This window comes from Ochotona princeps, chromosome 4, assembly GCF_030435755.1.
Source record: "Ochotona princeps isolate mOchPri1 chromosome 4, mOchPri1.hap1, whole genome shotgun sequence".
NCBI lineage: Eukaryota > Metazoa > Chordata > Mammalia > Lagomorpha > Ochotonidae > Ochotona > Ochotona princeps.
This window is the reverse complement of record NC_080835.1, coordinates 13263591-13284932: the sequence shown is the minus strand read 5'-3', so window position 1 is coordinate 13284932 and position 21342 is coordinate 13263591. Positions and strand designations below refer to the sequence as shown.

At 37.2% G+C, this 21342-nt stretch overlaps 2 protein-coding genes across 2 annotated transcripts; both read right to left on the bottom strand.

Moving 5' to 3' along the window:
• Window positions 1-6557: 6557 nt before the first annotated feature.
• On the bottom strand, window positions 6558-7538 carry LOC101536581 (olfactory receptor 10AG1-like; the record flags this gene model as incomplete). The annotated part of the gene is made up of 1 exon (XM_012927019.2): window positions 6558-7538. A coding segment is annotated over one exon (981 nt), but the record flags the coding sequence as incomplete, so codon positions are not given.
• A 12175-nt stretch (window positions 7539-19713) lies between these two features.
• On the bottom strand, window positions 19714-20649 carry LOC101536331 (olfactory receptor 10AG1-like). Its single transcript, XM_004585546.2, has one exon. The coding sequence runs from the start codon at window positions 20647-20649 to the stop codon at window positions 19714-19716; it is 936 nt and encodes a 311-aa protein (XP_004585603.2).
• Between the last annotated feature and the right edge of the window lie 693 nt (window positions 20650-21342).

Genomic DNA, 21342 nt, shown 5'->3' with positions numbered 1-21342 from the left:
AAATCAACAGCATGTACAAAATAATATGAAAACATAACATATGGCAGCATGTGAAACATGTGTGCAAGAAAGCATTTGAATATCAGAAATCTGAGTAAAATGTCAGCCTTTTTACTGTGAGAGGCTTTGGGTTTTTGTCTTGAATGTTTTATATGCTAATCCATAGGTATGTTCCTTACTACAGATGCAATCAATTCCTCAAAACATTGTGGGAAAAAGTAGATTGATGCTCAAGTGTATGCAGCAAGTCATGGATGGAATGAAATGCTTGTACATCATGTATATCATTAAAAAATTATTCTAACCATAGAAAGAGTTGTTGAAATCAGTAATTAAAAAAAAAAGACTGCTCAATTAAGAGATATGTCAAGGACTGTATCAAATACCCATGGAAGAAAAATGACAAACGAATGTGTGATATGATTTCCAATTGCAAGTTATCAGGGAAATGCAAGTCAAGACCCAGAGCAGAGACAAAGGACACCAGAATTAAAAAATGCAACAAGTCACATCAGGGGCAGACATGGTTTCACTGTGGGTTAAGCAGCCACCCATGATGGCAGCAGCATATTTGGATGCTGATTTTTGTGTCAGCTAATCCATTTCCCATCTAGAGCCCACTGATGTGTCTGGAAAAGCAGCAAATGCTGACCCAGAATTCTTGGATCCCACACACCCGTGATCAAGAGCCCCATGAACGGAAGCTGCTGACCTCAGCCACCAGTCCTTCGTGGTCATTTTGATGGAAGCAACAGGACACTTCCCTGTCCATCATCTCTCTTTTCAATCCGCAGTTTAATTCATTTCGACATTATTTTTGACACCTTTGTACTTTCAAGTTATAACATGTGTGTAAACTTGTTACTCTTGCCTTTTACAAAGTTGCTCAGTTTATTAATTTGTTGGTTTCTGGTTGCAAATTTATGATTGATGATCCAGAAAGAAGTTCTTCGAGAAAATCAACCAAATAAATTCCTCACCAGCCCAAGAAATTAAAAATGAGTGGGAAGACATAAATTAAATCAGAGATGAAAAAAGGAATACAATAATGGATACCTCAGACACACAGAGGTTATCAGGACCTGGTACAAGCAAGTGTATGCCAGTAATTCAGTGACTATGGGACACAGCCCTGCAGGGATGTACTGGAACTGAGGCAGGGATCCACTGCCCACTTTCTGCAACACTTCATGCAAACTGCTCTGCTTTCCACACTACAGTTTGTTCAGCTACAGCATAGCGTGACAGTGATACCAGTATTTGTGGTCATTAGGTGAATTAATTATCTTAAAATGAATTAAACAACTTGAGAATTCCTGATGCCTATGAAAGTCTATATAAATACTGTTATTCCTGTTATCATAAATTGAATGTTTATTCTAAATTTACTTACTGTTTCCTACATTTCATCTATTTCAAATTGCATATTTTATGAATGTAATGTGTGGGCATGTAATGAAATCAACAGAGCGTTAGAAAATTTCCAAACTTTCAGTAAGAAATACCCAAGAATTCCCTGCCATATTTCTGTACCATTCTTTTCTCTGCTCATAGGGATCTGACACCAAGAGTACAAAGCACTGTTCACTAGTGGAGCTGTGAATGGGTAGACTCTTTTTAATGACTTCTCTCTCAAACACTGGCTAATCTTAGAAGTAGGAACAGTTCACACACTTTCTTGAAAATAACATAGAGGCTAGATAATCATTACACACCTTTTAAGGTGGCTCAATGATTGATATGGAACTGAAGTTAATGCAAGAGCCACTCCTCTACATTTTAAAACATATTTTGATTACTTTAAAACTAAATGTATCAAAAGAAAGAGAAAGAGTGACTGCTTCCATTAGCTTGTTCACTTCCCCAATTTCAGCAGTAACATTATTCTTGCCCCCCAAAGCTGGAAACCAATCCAGATCTCTTATGTGAGTGCTCCATGTCCAAAATCATGAGCTGCCTCACAAAGTCTGCATTTACAAGAAGCTGTTTGTGATCCTGGAGCAAGAGAACAAACCCAGGACCCTGATATGAGTTTCAGGCATCTCAAATAGAATTCAAACATTCACTCCAGGTACATTATTTCAATCAGATCAGCACACAATGCAGAAAAAGACTGCAAGATCAGGTGCTATGGTTTAGCTATTAAAACCACTGCCTGTGAGCCAGCCTCCACATTGCACTAGTACCAGACCAATCCAGCTCACTGCTAACTGACTTACAGGGGAAAACAGTAAAAGCTGGAGCCAGGGCTTGGGTCTCTCCATTCATGTGGGACATGCAGAGGAAGTTTGTGATCCTTTGGTTTGGAATAGCCCAGCTACAGCCCAGCTCCAGCCATTGTGGCCACTGGGTAAGTGAAACACAGTATTTTTAATAATTTTTCAAGATAAATATATGGACTTTGCAGATGACATATTTTATACCGGTAATTTGATTAATTAAAGGCATTTCCAGTGCTAAAGAAAATATAATTGCTCATTGCAGAAACTTAAATTATTGACAAAAAATTTTTAAAATATAAAATGTAATACATATGATTTTCATATGTTTGCACAAAAAGGAAGTGAGTGGTATTCAGAAATAAGCTAAATTGAAATTATGTATGTTAACATCACATGCAAAACTTTCTTTTCACATAATTGAAAAGAATAAAATATTTGATTGGAGTCAAGCCCATATTCCCTGGAATTATTCAAATGGCTAAGGAAATGTATAAAATTATTGCAATAGATTAGACATTAAAAGGTCTATAAAGTTAATCTATGCATTTTGGATATGCATTAGCCATATTCAGACATTGAAAGAATCTATTATTCTGACATCTGTGAACCAAGCAATATGAGCCTGCTTGTTCTGCACCTTGATGCAGTCTTCTTAGTCTGCATCTTTGATGGAAGAAACACTTAGATTTCCTGCACTCAACAATGGAATGTCAACCATCCCCTTTCTTTTGTATCACACTTTTTGAAATTACATATTCCTTTTTAATTTCAAAATTTTTATTAGGATCATATTTTAATATAGGATCAATAACAGTATTTTTATATGAAGAAAAGTTTTGAAATTCTTTTTTTTTAACGATTTATCTATTTTTACTGCAAAGTTAGATATATAGAGAGGAGGAGAGACGGAGAGAAATAGCTTCCATCCAAAGATTCACTCCCCAAGTGACCACAACAGCTGGTACTACGCCAATCCAAAGCCAGGAGCCAGGAGCCAGGAGCCAGGAGCTCCTCTGGGTCTCCCATGTGGATGCAGGATCCCAAAGTTTTGGGCCATCCTCGACTCTTCCGAGACCACAATCAGGGAGAAGAATGGGAAGCAGAGCTCCCAGGAGTAGAACTGGCACACATATGAGATCCTGGCACGTTCAAGGCAAGGACTTTAGCTGCTAGGTCATTGCGCCGCCAGGCCTGGAAAGTTGTGAAATCCTACAGTGAAGAAAGTAGATGTTGCACAGGGTCCTCACAATGGCCGCCCTCTGCTCCATGTGAGAGCTGTGGAGGTGCTTCAGCTAGGTCGTCCTCCAGGAAAGCACTTGCTGTTTAGCTGCCAGCAGTGTAGAGAGCTGGACGTCAGCACGTGCTGCCACAGTGACCATTGGTATTCACTCCCTTTATTTTGTTTTCTTTTTCTTTGTTTCAGCATGCAAAGCAGGTTTTATTAAAGAGAGTGTGGGTCTCCTGCCAAAGTGACAGGAGGAGATCCTGGGGAGGAAAGGCCCAAAGAAATCTAAAATAATTATGTTTTCATTATTTTATCATTATTATGATGTTTTTCTTGATATTTTCATGGCACATTAGTTTTTCATTTTCCCATAAGACATTTTGCAAGTACACTATGTGTCACCCCTGTAATGCAGCTGTGGCATCATGGCTTGCCTGTGGACCTGGAAACTACATTCCTCTTTATTTCATCTTTCAAAATCTAATACTGCTATCTGGCATTATGTTTCAAAATCTTATCAGATAATTTCTTGTTAAAAAGGTTTGATGTAAGATGGTAGATTGCTGAACTAATAAACGTTTGGAATATGTGATGGATTGCAACAAGCATGCATTTTAATGAATCCTACCTTGTCCATCTACCTTGAGTATCCTTCAACCCTACCCTTGGTTATGTTCATTTTGATAATATGGTTGAGGTAATTCATCCAGAAATCATTGCTGTGTTTAGGGAATTATCAACATTCACATTTATCAAGATGTTTTTCTTTAAATTGATTGTATTTCATAAACATTATACTGGTATATTTTGTTCCTTTGATTTGCTTATAATTTTCATCTAACATTAAATAATTACTTGCACACATATTTTAGTTTCATTAAAGAAACATGTTTAATATCTATATGATCTGTAATGTCCATATATATCGAAGTATTTTATCATTTTTGAAGTGTCAAAGATTCAGAAATTGTATTTCAGGGTTTCTGCATGTTTGCTCTTTGAATACATTTTATTTGTTAAATGTTGGAGATCAATTCATTAATTCAATCCATGTTGGTCATCATCACTTTAATAATAATTGCATATTCTCATTGTACAGTTATTTTTTAAACTATGCACATTCTTATCATCACACATTTACCCATCTCCAGATTTACTCACATGTACATGCAATTATTTTAAATTATCTTAAATGAGATTGTTTTAAATAATTTTTTAATTTGATGTATAGATGAGTTTGTTAGTAGTGTAATTTACCTATTTGAGGCTAAATATGCACTAACGCATTTAGAAGCAAGCAGACTTTTTCTTTTATTTTTAGTGCTTTATTTTCACAATAAAAATGAATCATTTTGGGACAGGTGCAATGGCTCAGTGGTTAATCTTCCACTTGCATGCACTGGGATCCCACATGAGTGCTGATTCCTGTCCCGGCCTCTCCACTTCCCATCCAGCTCCATGCTGTGGCCTGGGAAAGCAGTAGAGGATGGCCCAAAGCCCTAGGACCCTGGCCCATGTAGAAGACCCAGAAGAAGTTTCTGCTCCTGGCTTCAGTCCTGAGTTCAGCTCCGGCCGTTGTGGCCACTTCATGAGTTAACCAACACATGCTCGTTCTCTCTGTAAATCTGCCTTTCCAATAAAAATAAAATAAATTTTGAAAAATTGAATGATTTCTTGTGTTTTCCCTATTTTACTTCCTGTGGTAAAATCCATTTATAAATATATAATATTGATAGGTAAGAGCCCTGTGAAATCTTGTTGCCTTAAGCAATATTCTCTTTCAGTATGGACAGTCCTGGATACCCTTAGAATAAACACCATTCAAAACCAACTTGCATGTACAAAATGTTATACTGAATTTTGTAGTTCTAGCCTTGCTTTGAAAAAGCATATATTTTATAAATTCATTTACATAATGTCTAATGTTAATAAAGCGAAGAGGCATTCAGTGGAGTTGTTATGTAACCTGTTCTTAGAGACTCTGTGTTATGCAATGGTGTGTTTGTAATCTAGTCTTGCAGCAGTCTGCTGGAGTGCCTTTCCTTTGACTGCAGCCTTGATTTCCAGTGTTTAGGAAAATATCTGCAACAACCTCCCTGAAACACACAAATATGTGCCGTAAAGATTCTTGGACATGGATTATTGCCACAAAAAGAGATTCCATGATTCAGCCTGGAAGTAAGAGGACAAATATCTTTCTTTTGCGACAAAAGAAGGAAATGCCAAGTTCCCCCAAATATGTAAAATAAGCATATGTAAAAGAAATATGTAAATATTAAAACATAACTGTATTATATTAGCATTATTTAATATATGTTTATATGTTTATATCTCTGTTTCTCTTATAAAGATACCCATCATTCTCTGTCTCCCTTATAATGACACCAACCATTAGATTTTTTGTTACCCCATCTAGCCTCCATTCTGTGATGATGCCTGTTCAAAAGTCTTAGCTTAAACATATTTGCACAGATCCATTTCACAAATAAGTTTACCTTTGCTAATTTGTTGTGCAGACATATTTTAAGGTGCCATCATTTATCCCACTATATGCACATATAAAGAGTTTAAGGTGAACACCTTCACAGCTTGTTATATTGATTAGTTATTTCCAATGCAGTTCTTGAAGCTACAGTGGGAGGAGATAATGATATCAATAGAAATGTGTGAACTCAGATAATACAGGATGAATACTTCTGGAGTTTTAGTCTTTGAAGGTTACAATAATAAGTAGGACAGCGAGATAATCACCCAGACGGATACCTGTAATGAATGAGTAAACTAAGATTGTACACTATCATGACCCTAGATACTGATTATATGACACCATCAGGTTAGCTTTTCTTATATTTTCAGGCACACTTAACCCTTAACCAGGAAAAGAAAAATTAATCTTCAAAATAAGTTATTTACACTTGAGCCAATTTGTTCACTAGTTACACTAACTTGGATAGCTAAACTCTAATTTCCTTTAGTAGAATATGGATTGTTATCATTTTAATTATTAGGACTCAGAAATATAGTCAATAGTTTTATTTTTTTCCCAGTCATGCAAATGTCCAGTCATGACAAATTGTCTACAAGTTCTTTTCGTTTTTTTGTATATTCAGCTATCTGCTCCAAGTCAATAATTTATTCAGTAGTTTTCTCAGTGCCAACATAATGTCTTTGTTCCTCAGAGTATAAATAATAGGATTCAAAGTCGGGATCAAAATGGTATAGAAAAGAGAGATTAGCTTCCCCGTTCCTTCCGAATGATTTGGTTTGGGCTGTAAGTAAGTGATGCCAGCTGTTCCATAGAATAAAACTACAACTGTCAGATGAGAGGAGCAGGTGGAGAAGGCTTTAGCCCTCCCTTTGGCTGATGACAATTTCAGAATACTGGAAATAATTTTGACATAGGAAATAACAGTCAGCATAAAGGGAGCCATGACAAATATCACTGCCACAACATAGACTGCTATCTCATTCACAAATGTGTCACCACAGGCGAGCTTCAGGATTGGAGGGATGTCACAGAAAAATTGATTTATTTTATTAGAAACACAAAAGGGCAAAGAAAAAATCTGCCATGTTTGCCCTATTACAGCAGGAGTTGTGAAAACCCAGGAGGCAGCCACCAGCTGAATACACACCTTGTGGTTCATGACTGAAGCATAGTGCAGAGGGCTACAAATGGCCACGTACCGGTCATAGGCCATCACCGTCAGGAGAAGGCACTCCGTGCCTCCCAGCAAAAGGACAAAGCACATTTGTGCAGCACAGCCAAGCAACGAGATGTTTCCTTTCCGGGTACAAAGATCCATGAGCATCCGTGGGATGGTGACAGTTACATAGCAGATTTCCAGGAAGGAAAAATTGCCAAGGAAAAAATACATGGGGGTTTGGAGAATGGGGTCAATCACAGTTATTAATATAATGATGCTGTTGCACAACAAGATCGTCAGATACAGGAGGAAAAATATCCCAAAAAGAACCCACGGGGCACTGGGAATGTCGGAAAACCCCAGCAGAATAAATTCCGTATATGTAGTATTGAATTTTCCTGTTTTAGTATGCTCTTCATCTGCAAATACAGCAAATTCAGGATGGTTAATTGATTCAAAAGCAAATTATGGTGTCTTCCAATACCAACTGGATGAGGTAAGACTATACAAAAAGAATATCTTTGATTCTTTTCACCCAATACTTATTCTTGGAAACGACATTTGAAGCTTCAGAAATTGCATGCAGTGAAAATCCAATCAAGAGAACATATTAGCACATTATCCTAGACTTATCCTTAAAATAGTAAGTTCATGGAGCTGGATTACAATACAGATTTCTTTCTGTTGTTTCATCTAGTTATGTTACTCTTTTGCAGTTGTCATTTTCCATCTCCTTTTCCCCCAGCTTTTCTATATTGATTCCAAATGCATTTGAACGTCTCCCCTTTATATTCCAATAAAAATCAATTATCTTTAAAAATTCCTTGCTCTTTTGTCACTTCACCCATAACCATGTTGAATATGAAAAGCATTGCTAGCAATATGCTTATCAGTCTTCTATAGAACCACTATTCCATATATATATACAAATTGCCATTCTTAACATTTATGATCCTAGTCCAGATGCACCCAGCTATGTAAAACAATTACTACTGGATTTAAAGGGAGATATAGATGAACATACAATAATCCTAGGAGATCTGAATACCCCACTAACACCAATAGATAGATCAACGCGGCAAAAGCTCAACAGAGAGGCTACAGAGCTCACACAAACAATAGAACAACTGGACTTAGTAGACATCTATAGAATATTTCATCCTAAGGCCACAGACTACACCTTCTTCTCAGCAGTGCATGGCACCTTCTCCAGGATAGAACACATAATAGGACACAAAGCAAGTTTAACTAACTACAAAAAAAATCAGAATCATACCATGTACCTTTTCAGACCACCACGGAATGAAACTGGAAATCAACAACTCAAAATATCCCAGGAAACACGTAAACTCTTGGAGGCTGAACAATATGCTATTAAATGAACATTGGGTCAGAGAAGAAATTAAAAATAAGATAAAAAAATTTATGGAAACCAATGAAAACTCAGATACAACAGTCCAAAACTTACGGGACACTGTCAAAGCGGTGTTACATGGTAAGTTTATTGCAATTAGTGCTCATGTCAAGGCCCAAGAAAGGCAACAAATACACAAATTAAGCACACACCTCCAGGAACTGGAAAAGCTGCAACAGAAGGACCCCACAAACAATAGGAAACAAGAAATTATCAAAACAAGAGGGGAACTAAACCAGATAGAAATAAGAAAAACCATTCAGAAAATAACTGAATCAAAAAGCTGGTTCCTTGAGAAGATAAATAAAATTGACACCCCACTGGGCCGACTAACAAAAAAAAAAAAACAAGACAAAGCAAGAATTAGTAGCATCAAAGATGAAAAAGGCGACATAACAACAGACACTACTACCATTAAGGAAATAATAAGAAATTACTACAAAGAACTATACTCCAACAAATCAGATAACATCTTGGAAATGGAAAGATTCCTAGACTCCCACTACTTACCAAAACTCACCCCGAAGCAACAGAAGACCTGAATAAATCCGTAACTGAATCAGAGATAGAATCAGTGATTAAAGAGCTCCCAAAAAAGAAAAGCCCAGGCCCAGATGGCTTCACCGCAGAATTCTACAAAACATTCCCACCAGAGATAACCCCAATCCTCTACAAGCTCTTCAAAACAATAGAAAAGGAAGCAACCCTTCCAAACTCATTCTATGAAGCCAATATCACCTTAATCTCAAAACCAGACAGAGAACTAACAGAGAAGGAAAACTACAGACCGATCTCCCTGATGAACATTGACGCTAAGATTCTCAACAAAATCCTAGCCAATAGAATACAAAAAAACATCAGACAGATCATTCATCCAGACCAAGTAGGTTTCATCCAGGGAACGCAGGAATGGTTTAACATAAGGAAATCCATAAACGTGATACATCACATCCAAAAACTGAAGAACAAAAACCATATAATAGTATCAATAGATGCAGAAAAAGCCTTTGACAAAATTAAACATCACTTCATGTTAAAAACTCTAACCAGGGTGGGGATAGAAGGAACAATTCACAACATAATCAAAGCAATATATGAAAAACCCAATGCCAGCATCATACTAAATGGAGAAAGACTGGATCCCTTCCCACTGAGATCTGGAACAAGACAAGGGTGCCCACTATCACCACTGCTATTTAACATAGTCCTAGAGGTTCTTGCTGAGGCCATAAGACAAGACAAAGAAATCAAAGGAATCCATATTGGAAATGAAGAAGTCAAGCACTCACTATTTGCAGACGACATGATTCTCTACATAGAAGAACCAAAAAACTCAATACAAAGACTCGTAGAACTCATACGAGAATTTGGCAGAGTGGCAGGTTACAAAATTAATGAACAAAAATCAACAGCCATAGTGTATGCAAACAGCCCCAAGATGGAAGAAGATCTAACCAACAAGCTACCATTCAAAATAACAGAGAAAAGTATGAAGTATCTAGGAATAAATTTAGCCAAAAATGTAGAAGACCTTTATGAAGAAAATTACAAAACACTTAAAAACAAATTGAACAACACTTCAAAAGATGGAACAACATCCCATGCTCCTGGATAGGCAAAATTAATATCATCAAAATGTCTCTACTACCAAAAGCAATATATACATTCAATGCAATCCCAATCAAATTACCCACAACATTCTTCATCGAAGTAGAAAAAATGATACACAGGTTCATCTGGAAACACAAAAAACCACGAATAGCCAGAATCACTCTGAAGAATAGAAACTTAAAAGGGGAAATCACAGTACTGGACCTCTGGACATACTATAGGGCAGTGGTTATCAAAACAGCCTGGTATTGACACAAAGATAGCCAGGAAGATCAATGGAACAGAATAGAAACAACAGAAGTAAACCCACACAGATACAGCCAATTAATCTTTGACAAAAAGACAGACAACAATCCAAGCAAATGGGAAGGTCTGTTCAATAAATGCTGTTGGGACACCTGGTTAATAGCCTGCAGAAACAAAAAGATAGACCCACATCTCTCACCATACACTAAGATTAAATCTAAATTCATAAAAGACCTAAACCTACATCCAGAAACCTTCAAACTTTTGGAAGAAAATGTTGGAAACACCCTGCAAGTCTTAGGTGTAGGCCCTGACTTCCTAAAAAAGACTCCAAAAGCATTAGCAATCAAGACCAAAATAAACAAATGGGACTTCATCAAACTAAGAAGCTTCTGTACAGCAAGGGAAACAATCAACAAAGTAAAAAAGCAACCTACAGAATGGGAGAAGATCTTTGCACACTACATAGGAGATAGAGGGCTGATCTCCAGAACATACAAAGATCTCCAGAGAAACCAAAACACCAGAACAAACAAACTACTCAAGAAATGGCTCGGGAAATGGGAAGACATTTCACAAAAGAACAAACCCAAATGGCAAACAAGCATATGAAAAAATGCTCAAGCTCCTTGGCAATAAGGGAAATCCAGATGAAGACAACAATGAGGTACCACCTAACTCCAGTAAGGATGAAACACATACATAAAACCACCAACAGTTGCTGGCAAGGATGTGGGGAAAAGGGAACCCTACTCCACTGCTGGTGGGACTGCAGACTTGTACAGCCTCTATGGAAATCAGTTTGGCGAATACTCAAACAACTGAAAATCAGCATACCATATGATCCAGCAATAGCGCTCCTAGGGATATACCCAAAACACCTGTTACACAAGAAACCAACACGCACCCCTATGTTCACAGCAAAACAATCAATAATCGCAAAAACACGGAAGCAACCAAAATGCCCATCAACAGAAGACTGGATAAGGAAATTATGGTTTTTTTACTCCATGGAATACTACTCAGCTATTTAAAAAAACGAAATGCAGTTCTATGTCACCAAATGGGCCCAACTGGAGTCTATAATGCTAAGAGAAATGAACCAATCCCAAAACGTTAAATACCACATGTTTGCCTTAATTTGAGATGAAAAGATGTAAATCTGTAAGATAGTACCTGTATATTGTAATATTATTGCAATCTCTAACAGCCTGTATCCAATGCAACAAGATAATGCGATGTAATCTATAAACCAACAATTAATGTCAGACTGCTTAGGATCTACAACGAAAAACTGTAAAACCTAAAACACCCTCAATACCCTATGTTACTCAGTAATGGGGCGGGAATGCAGGGAAATCTTCCATAACCATAAAAAGAGTGAGGAAAAAGTACAATATAGCCTAGCAAGATCCAATCGGGTAATTTATAGACAACAGACGCAAATTGGCACTAGAAAATAGTAAAGCTACTATACTAAAGCATGAGGGGGGAATTGGGAGCGATCCTGACAGCCTCTTAACAGGAGGTCATGTGCATGGAGCAGGGGGGGTACTCCAGAGTGGAGCAGGAGGACAGGAGGAGGCTCGGATGCCAACCCTGAAGACTCCCAGATCCCCACCACGGACTATTAATACAAGCAACAAGGACTATAACCCAACTGCCAAGGAGGCCATGGGGAATTGGAGTGCCCTCGGAGGCCGAGAACTCTGAGGTCACACACCCCCAGGCAGAGCTTCTGCAGGGGATGGAAGAAGTCCAAACACTACCGTGCAGAAACCATCGTCATCAGAATGACAACCAGAAGCCCAGAGAGGCCCGCAGAAACAGAAGAACAATAAATGTCCTTCGGGACCAGGGAGGGAAGCTTTCTCTGGTCCTAGCCTGTTTCCGGCTCTGGACCCCCACCCTCCCTCACAATGACCATCAGGATCGCTCTGGAAAGCCCTCAAAACAATCATACAAACAAACTAAAAAAAAAAAAAAAAACCCTAGAATAAATAGACAAACAGCAACAAGGAAAGCTTAGATCAGACAGGAAAAGGCCAGCGTGGATTTACTCATACCTCACTAGGTGGGACACAATGACTAGTTACTCCTCACTAAGGTGTTGAAGATTTCTCTGCACACCCCTCCTAAAACTGCAATGCACCTTAATTGATGACAAATGTCTTACTAGAGTTATAAGCCAATTTAGACTATCCTAAAATCCACCAAGTTCAGTAACATTATGCTTCAACACTATAAACTGCTAAATACTAAAATGAAAATAGACACAAGACAGCTGAATAGTACCCTATAGCCATTGTAAGGAGTATACCAGCTGGTTCTGTATGTAAACTAAAATTGAAATGTCAATGAGCTAATCACAGGATGTGCTTAAGAACTTACATTCTTTTTTTTCTTTCTTTCTTTTCTATTCAACATATTGGTTACTCAAAACCATGTCAATTCTATAATGTTGTAAATTGGTGTTGTTGTTATGTTGGGGCTCTTAATTGATTGAGATGATATGCTGCCACCTCTACCTACAGACCAGCGATGGTCTTCCCAAGAAACTGTTCAACTCATCTGGACAATAAGATCCTGGACTCCGTGCTTGGTATATGTTTGCAAGGAAAGAATCTTGATTGAATCTGAACTGTAATACTGCAGCAAGGTGGAAGAATCCACCATGGGGGGAGGGCACGGGGAGGGATAGGGGGAACCCCAGAGCCTGTGAAACTGTCACATCATGTAATGTAATCAATAATAAAAAAAAGTTGTAGCAAAGACTCCCATGGAAAACGGCAGTTCTGCTTGCTGATTACCTGAGATAGTCATTTTTAGCTCTTTTTTTCCACTGCCTTTTTTTGTGAGCAATTTTTAATATTTCTTCATATAATACAGTTTCTATAGCTTGCACAATTTAGCCATGCTTTGAGTGTAGACTCCATCTTTGACATTCTTCTTTCCCATCACCTGGCACAGAAAGCTTGATTTTAGTTTTGGAAAGTCCATTTCCTTTTCAAAGCTGTTACATTCATTCTAAGCATATATTATTTTTTATGTTATAAAACTTTGGTCCTCTTTAATAACATAGATAAATACAAACTTTCTCATCCTCCAAAAAAAGAGAACCACTATTCCATATATGATGAATATTAACTGATTATTAACCCACAGTATGGCCATTCCCTTACAATATTGTTTTTCATATTTGTTTTATTGTACATGAGAGATTTCCCCTTGTTGTGATTCTCTTTCAAGTAAATGAAATGCCCTTTCTCTATTTCCCATTCCTAATATCTTCAAAATTATAATATTGGTTAAATCTATATCAAATTGTCCTGTTTCCATATGGGTGTCCACAGCTAAACTGCTAAATCACAAAAGAAGACAAAACATTATTGTTTCTTCATATTAGTATTCTCCAGTGTGACATTGCTTAGGGAGTTAGCCCTGCATTTTCTTAATCTTTTTCCTTCAACTTTAAAAACCAAATATTTGCCTTTTTTTTCTCGCTGTAATATACTACAGCTGTATATAACCAACCCCAATCAGCTAATTCCCTTTACTTACTATGTTGTCAAATAGGAGTGATCAAATATGCTTTTTTCTTTCTGTTTTAGCAAGTTTTTTCAAGATTATCTTACATGGATCCTCTTTGTTAATGATGTCTATATTCTTATTTAAAACAATCTGATTTCCTTGATATTTATTATAGATAAGAGTTGCATAATATGTTAAATAATGAACTAATTTCCAAATTAATGTTAGAATTCCATATGCTTCTATTTTATTAGCTGAAACTTGATCCTCAAATTTAGAAATTTAGAGCCATTCTTAAACAGTTTTATTTAATTACATAGATTATAATAGTTATAGCTTACCTTTAAAGAGAGGCATAAAGAAGGCTACAGTAATAAAAGTGATTTTTTTTTTTACCTGCAATCCTTCTAAGGTATTCGTTTTCTTGGAGAGTCACTCAGATTTCAAAATCTTACTGTGTTTGTCCAATGTACGCTACTTTTAAATAGGAGTGGTATCATTCACCCAAGAGAGCCGCTTCTCTGGTGTATCAATTACTTTCTTTTGGCAGTGGTTCTTTCATTTTGTAAAGTTACGTTGTTTGTACAGTGCCTTCCGTTCATTCACTTTAGCCATTAAGTTTTCTGGTTATGGCCTGTGTCTCTGAACTGCGAAGCATCACTTAACTTTTGGCAGTATTTTCAGGAAAGAGTTAAAATATTCTACCAATTTTATTAATAGACTTAGTACTTGATATGAATTTGTGAATTTCACATTTATCCTTTCTCATCATTTCTTTGCTTTAATTTTTTATTATCTGTATTAATGTCCTACAAACAGAGGAATACACCCTGTATTTCCATCGCATAAACATTTTGCTTGGTGGGTGTCTTCCATGAGATCCCAGCTCAAAAACTGAGCACTCTGTCTTGAATTAACTTTGTGCAGAAATTAAATCATGTCATGATTAGTTAGAATATATTAAATTGTTTTTACATGCTCTTAGCTCGGGCTTCAGAGAAGATGTAACTGATTAAAACTGCAAAGCGTATTGCTTATTTAAAATATAAATAATAAGGGAAGAATAATTATTTTCTTGACATGTTTGTCAGTATTGTTGAATATGTTCAGCATAAAAATTGACACAAGTTTGTTTTACTATTATCTTGATACATGTAGGATTCTTATAATTATAACATTTTGGCTCTTTTTCATTTCTGAACACATCTATGCATTGCATTTTTTAAAGTATACTGCATAAAACAAATGACATTTGCAGATATACAGAAAATTGAAATTTGTGTTCTTTACCACATTCATATCCAAGACTCCAGTTAGGAGGAAAACATTATTAGACTCCAAGTGTCTGCACTGTTCTCCCTTTACATTTTTTTAAAGATTTATTTATTTATTACAAAGTCAGATATACAGAGAGGAGGAGAGACAGAGAGGAAGATCTTCCGTCCGATGATTCACTCCCCAAGTGAGCCGCAACGGGCCGGTGCGCGCCAATCCGAAGCCAGGAACCAGGAACCTCTTCTGGGTCTCCCACGCGGGTGCAGGGTCCCAATGCATTGGGCCGTCCTCGACTGCTTTCCCAGGCCACAAGCAGGGAGCTGGATGGGAAGTGGAGCTGCCAGGATTAGAACCGGCACCCATATGGGATCCTGGGGCGTTCAAGGCGAGGACTTTAGCCACTAGGCCATGCCGCCGGGCCCTTCTTTTTTTTAAAACAGGTTAAGGAAGACTCTATTGCAATTTATGGGATATAACTCATTTAGAATTATAGCTAAATACCCTATTATAAATCATTTTTCAGATTTTTATACTGTTTCCATAAACTTCCTTAAAATTTTTTTTAAAAAGATTTTAGTATTATTGGAAAGCCAGATATACAGAGAGGAGGAGAGACAGAGAGGAAGATCTTCCATCCGATGTTTCACTCCCCAAGTGAGCCGCAACGGGCTGGTGCGCGCTGATCCGAAGCCAGGAACCAGGAACCTCCTCCAGGTCTCCCACGCGGGTGCAGGGTCCCAAAGCTTTGGGCCATCCTCTCCTGCTTTCCCAGGCCACAAGCAGGGAGCTGGATGGGAAGTGGAGCTGCCAGGATTAGAACCGGCGTCCATATGGGATCCTGGGGCGTTCAAGGCGAGGACTTTAGCCGCTAGGCCACGCCGCTGGGCCCAAACTTCCTTAAATTACAGAAAACAATTTACACTGTGTTTGGCTTATTGCACTTAGCATAAAAATATTCAGTTAACATCTATTTTGTGACAAATTTTAGGACTTTATTTATGGTTAAATACGATTTCATCACATTGTATCAGAGAGCAAGAGCTAGAGAGAGAGGAAGAGAGAAGAGAAAGAGGTGAGAGAGAGGAAGGGTGAGAGATAATTTCCCATTTCCTGATTTACACTCCACATGGCCATATTAGCCAAAGCTGGAATGATCTAAAACCAGGAGCCAGGAACCAGGTGCCAAGAACATCTTCCAGATTTCCCATGTAGGGACAGGTCCACAATTATTTTACTCATCCTTTGATGCCTTCCCACATCGCCAGCAGATAGCTGGATTGGAAGTAGAGCATCCAGGACCCCATCCAGCGCCCTTATGGGATGCTGGAACAGCAGGATCCTTATTTCCCAATACAAGACTTTGTAAGACTGTCAAGTTATATTTTGCTTATGGATAGTTGTCCTGAGCATGTTTTCATGTGTCTAAAGGCCATTTGTATTACGTCTTTTGAAAAATATTTATTCCTATATATTGCCCATTACATTAACTAGATTGTTTGTTTTGTTAATGAATTTTCGAGCTCCTTATATACTTTGCTATGCTTGTCTTGGTAGCTTTTTTCACTTTTTTAATAGATTCTGCTTGAAAAAAGGCAAAAACATATAACTTACATGTTGTCCAACCTACATAGACCAGTAAATGTGGAAATACTTTTCATTTCCTTTATGGTCCTTCCAGACATTTTTAAAAATAATAATATACAATAATATGTCTGATAAAAGAAGGACACGTCAGTGCTATCCAATATGGGAAAATATTCTCTAACAGCTGATCATCCAAACTAAATTCAACTCTATCATTGGGGTGACCCTGTGGCAGTGTGTTAAACCGTTGCCTCAAGGCTGGCATCCCATGTGAGCACTGGTTCAAGCTCTAGCTGCTCCACTTCTGATCCAGCTCCCTGCTAGTGCTTGGAGAAACAGCAAAGGACAATCCAATTTCTTGGTGTCCTGCACTCATGGCGTGGGCCAAGAAGAAGCTCCTGATTGTTAGCTTCTGTTTGACCCACCTTAGGCACTGAGGCCATTTAGGAAGTAAATGAGTGGATGGAAGTCTCTCTCTCTCTCTCTCTCTCTCTCTCGCTCTCTCTCTCTCTCAATGTGTAACTCTGTCCTTAAAAAAACACACACAAGAATAATAAGTGCTGATAAGCATGTGGGAAAATGCTCCCTAATTCAGTTTTGGTGGGAAGATAGTACAATCAATATGGAGAACTGTTTGAAAATTCCTCAGAAATCTGAAACCACACTTGATCTTAGCCAAAAGGCTGAGAAGCGATAAATCTGAAACCAGAATTACAACTTGTCCCAATCATCCCAATCCTTGGGATGTACTCAAACAATATGAAAATAGTATATTGGATAGTTATTTGTACACCCACATTTATTACATCAAAATTTTTGTAGCTAAGATATGGAATCAATTCAAATGTTCACAAATTGATGATTGGTTGAAGAAAATGTATCATATATAAAATATCAAAAGTTATAATAATGCAATTTTGTATTTTCAACAAAATTGATGCAACTGGAAAGCATTATATTTAGTGAATTAAGTCCTCCATCAAAAGACAAAATCATAATGTCAACAATATGAGCAATATTGTGTTTTGGGGACTTGACTCTCATTTACTTGCTTTGTGGGTTCTCTTGAAAACTAATGTGCATTTGCTTTTTGTTGAAATCTTTACCTGATTAAAGAGTAAGCCTGGAATTGTGTAGTGAAATGAATGCATGCTCTTGCAAAGAAAGAAAGAGAGAGAAAGAGAAAATCAGAAAAAAAAGAAAGAAAGAAAGAAAGAAAAAGAAAGAAGGAAGGAAGGAAAGAAAGAAAGAAAATAAGAAAGGAAGAAAGAAAGAAAGGAAGAAAGAAAGAAAGAAAAAGAAAAGAAAGAAAGAAAGTTGCAGAAGTATGAGTGTGAAATATGGGCAGGAGGGACAATAGAGTGTCATGTAATATTACTACGCTCCCAAAGATGTATTGTAAAATATGTGAGATTTGCTCACCTTATATAAATAAAAATAAGATAACAAAACATAGCGCAATCATTACAAATGTAGTCATAACTGCTTGATTGTATTTGTTTGTAATTCTAAATTTAAGATTATAAATAATTGAATATGTGTTTAGTTATTTATATTTTATGTGAAAAATACATAACAATGGAATGATTGCATCCTTATGGTACATTATAAAAATATCATGTAGAGTTTGAAACTTTAGATATTCCAGACCACACAAGCAACTAGTTGTTCTTCAGTGAACACAATCAGCCACATGAAAGAAAATAATACTCCAGATGCTTAAGAAATGCAATGAAATGATGTCATAGGCTACAAACTTACCATTTTTTTTGTCCAGCACTGAAGAACTGGATTGGCAATTTCAAAATTGTTTCATTACTTTTTCTTTATAGCTCTAAAAGTGCATTATGTTAGAACCACTAATATCTCAAGTATTTTATCAGTTTATACCAATGCTTTTAACTAATAGAAAAAAATATGTCAAAAATCTAACAAAATAATTGAATGAATATTGGGACAGATTTTCCAACATAGTGTATATCCTATATCTGAAAATGCAGAATGCATGTGTATTTTTTGCACTAGCAAGTAATAAAATGAAAAGAATCCATAAGGTTACAACAGTCACAACTATGCCATATACAAGATGAAAAACTGCCTAGAGGGCCACAGGCCATAAGGTCCACCATGGGGATTCAACCAGACTTCCTGGTCACCTTCTCAGTAACCTCACTCTCAAAATTTTCAACTACAAAGTTTTTTTTAAAATGCTAAGTTATTACTGTTTGGAAATAAGTTGCTGTTTTAACTCAACAAATAATTATCATTCCAACTAGTTGAGAGAAGCAGAGAAAAAGCACATGTAACCAGTTTCGACTTCTCCTGAGGTCCATTTCCACTCCACTTGGGTCATGATCTTAAGGGGAAAGAAATATTTAAATGATTCATTAACATTTCTGCCAACCTCAGAGAAATCATGTGATAGATAGATTTGTATTATTTACTACACTGTTCTCTGAATCATAAATAGGCAATTCAGATTTTAAATGGTTAAAACATCTGAAAATTAGCAAAATAGTCAATCAACAAATATACTCCAAAGGCTTACCACACCTTGTATCCCTTAACAGTTAATAACTAAGCAAAAAATAAGCAAATAAAGATGAAAGTAAATCCAAATGCAAAATCTTACTATGGCTCAATGGAGAAAAAGCATTTGATGTCAAATATTGGATAATAGATATTAAAGTTTTCATTAAAAGAATCCAAATTTACCAATAAGTATTTGTAAGTAGATTAGTACATGAAATGTAAATTTTGTTGAAAATGCATCCATTATTTGAAAAAAATTCTGCTATAGATATAATCCTGATGTTATAAACGTAGCATAAAACAAATCTCAGGAACAGTGAAGTTAGTTTTATTAAGACAGGAGAAGAAAAACTACACAGTAGGGAAATGCAATGAGAAACCAATGAGTTCAAATGAAGGACAAACACATTAAACATTAAACATTAGCTAATGTACCAATTTTTTCAAAGCAACCATGACATCTTTATTCCTCAAGGTGTATATCATGGGATTCAACAGTGGAGTGGCAACAGTATAGAACAGAGAGAGAAATTTGTCTGTTCTGGAATAATGTTGTGATGTGGGTCGTAAATAAGTGATGATTGCAGATCCAAAGAACAACACCACCACTGTGATGTGTGATGAGCAAGTGGAGCAGGCTTTGGCGCGTCCGGCTGCTGAAGGTAACCTCCAGACTGTGGAGATGATCTTCTTGTAGGAGCCGAGTATCAGCACAAAAGGGATCAGAACAAACAGCACAGCAACTGTGAACACCAACGTCTCATTCACATAAGTGTCCCCACACGCCAGCCTGAGGATGGGGGGGATGTCACAGAAGAAGTGGTTGATTTGGTTGGATCCACAAAAGGGCAGAGAGAAAATCTGAAACGTTTGCCCAATTTCCACCGGAACTCCACTGAGCCAGGAGAAAACTACCAAATGGGAGCACACCTTGTGGTTCATGATCAGAGGGTATTGCAAAGGGTAACAAATGGCCACATAGCGGTCATAGGCCATCACTGTCAGGAGGAGGCATTCTGTCCCTCCAAGCATGAGAACAAAGCACATTTGGACAGCACAAGCAAACAAAAGGATGTTTCCTTTGGAAGTCCAGAGGTTTACAAGCATTAAAGGAAGGGTGGCAGAAACATAGCAGATTTCTAAGAAGGACAAATTGCTGAGGAAAAAGTACATGGGTGTCTGCAGAGCCTGGTCCACCCTGGTGAGGAGAATAATGACCCCATTTCCTATCAGGATTATCACATATATTATGAGAAACATCACAAAGAGGAATGTTTGGAGATTGGGAATATCAGAAAATCCCAGAAGAACAAATTCTACCACTGAAGTGAAATTTACTTCTTGTCTTCTGTGGTATCCCATCTGTGAAAAAAAAAAAAAAAACAAAAAAAAACAAAATTGGTCATTTAGGGCTTGTCTGTATTTGATGAACTAAAGTGTTCCAGAATAATTAGTAATAAGATTTTTAACCCACATTCTAATTCCAGTATTTTATATCTTGCTTTTAAACAGCATGTGTGAGGTGTAATGGAGATTGTTAAGTCTAGATGTATGTATACATTTACTGTCTAACACAACCTTTAACGTTGAGTTGGAAGAGATGTTGTTTTGAATTTTGCAATTTAGTATTTTGTTCATTTATGGACAGCTTCCAATTGATCTTTCCTATTGATGCTAGCAAATGAGGCAAAAACGTTTATCTCTACATCATTTTCCCAATAGTATGTTCACCACTAAATATCGGACCGAAAATTTTATAATGCCTCATTTTTAAATGCTTTTGTTCATTGGCATACCTAGACAGAGTGGCACCAGCCGTCATATGTGTGGGCTGGATAGTGAGGCTGGTTGGATTGAACTAGGCTTCAAGCTCAATTGACATGTATGAGAGCTTAATGGGATGTGGGACAGACTGGACCTGTCTGCTGTACATACTGACAAGCACAATGAACCAGGGCAGGGGGCGGGCCTGGAGGGGTTATTGCAGGCCGCTTGACCTAAGCTGAAGCTAGCACTGGTTTGTGTGAGGACCAAGTGTGTGGTGGGCAGGATCGG

Coding starts and splice junctions, on each gene's coding strand:
- LOC101536331 (XM_004585546.2), bottom strand. CDS start 20,649: ATGGGATACCACAGAAGACAAGAAGTAAATTTCACTTCAGTGGTAGAA.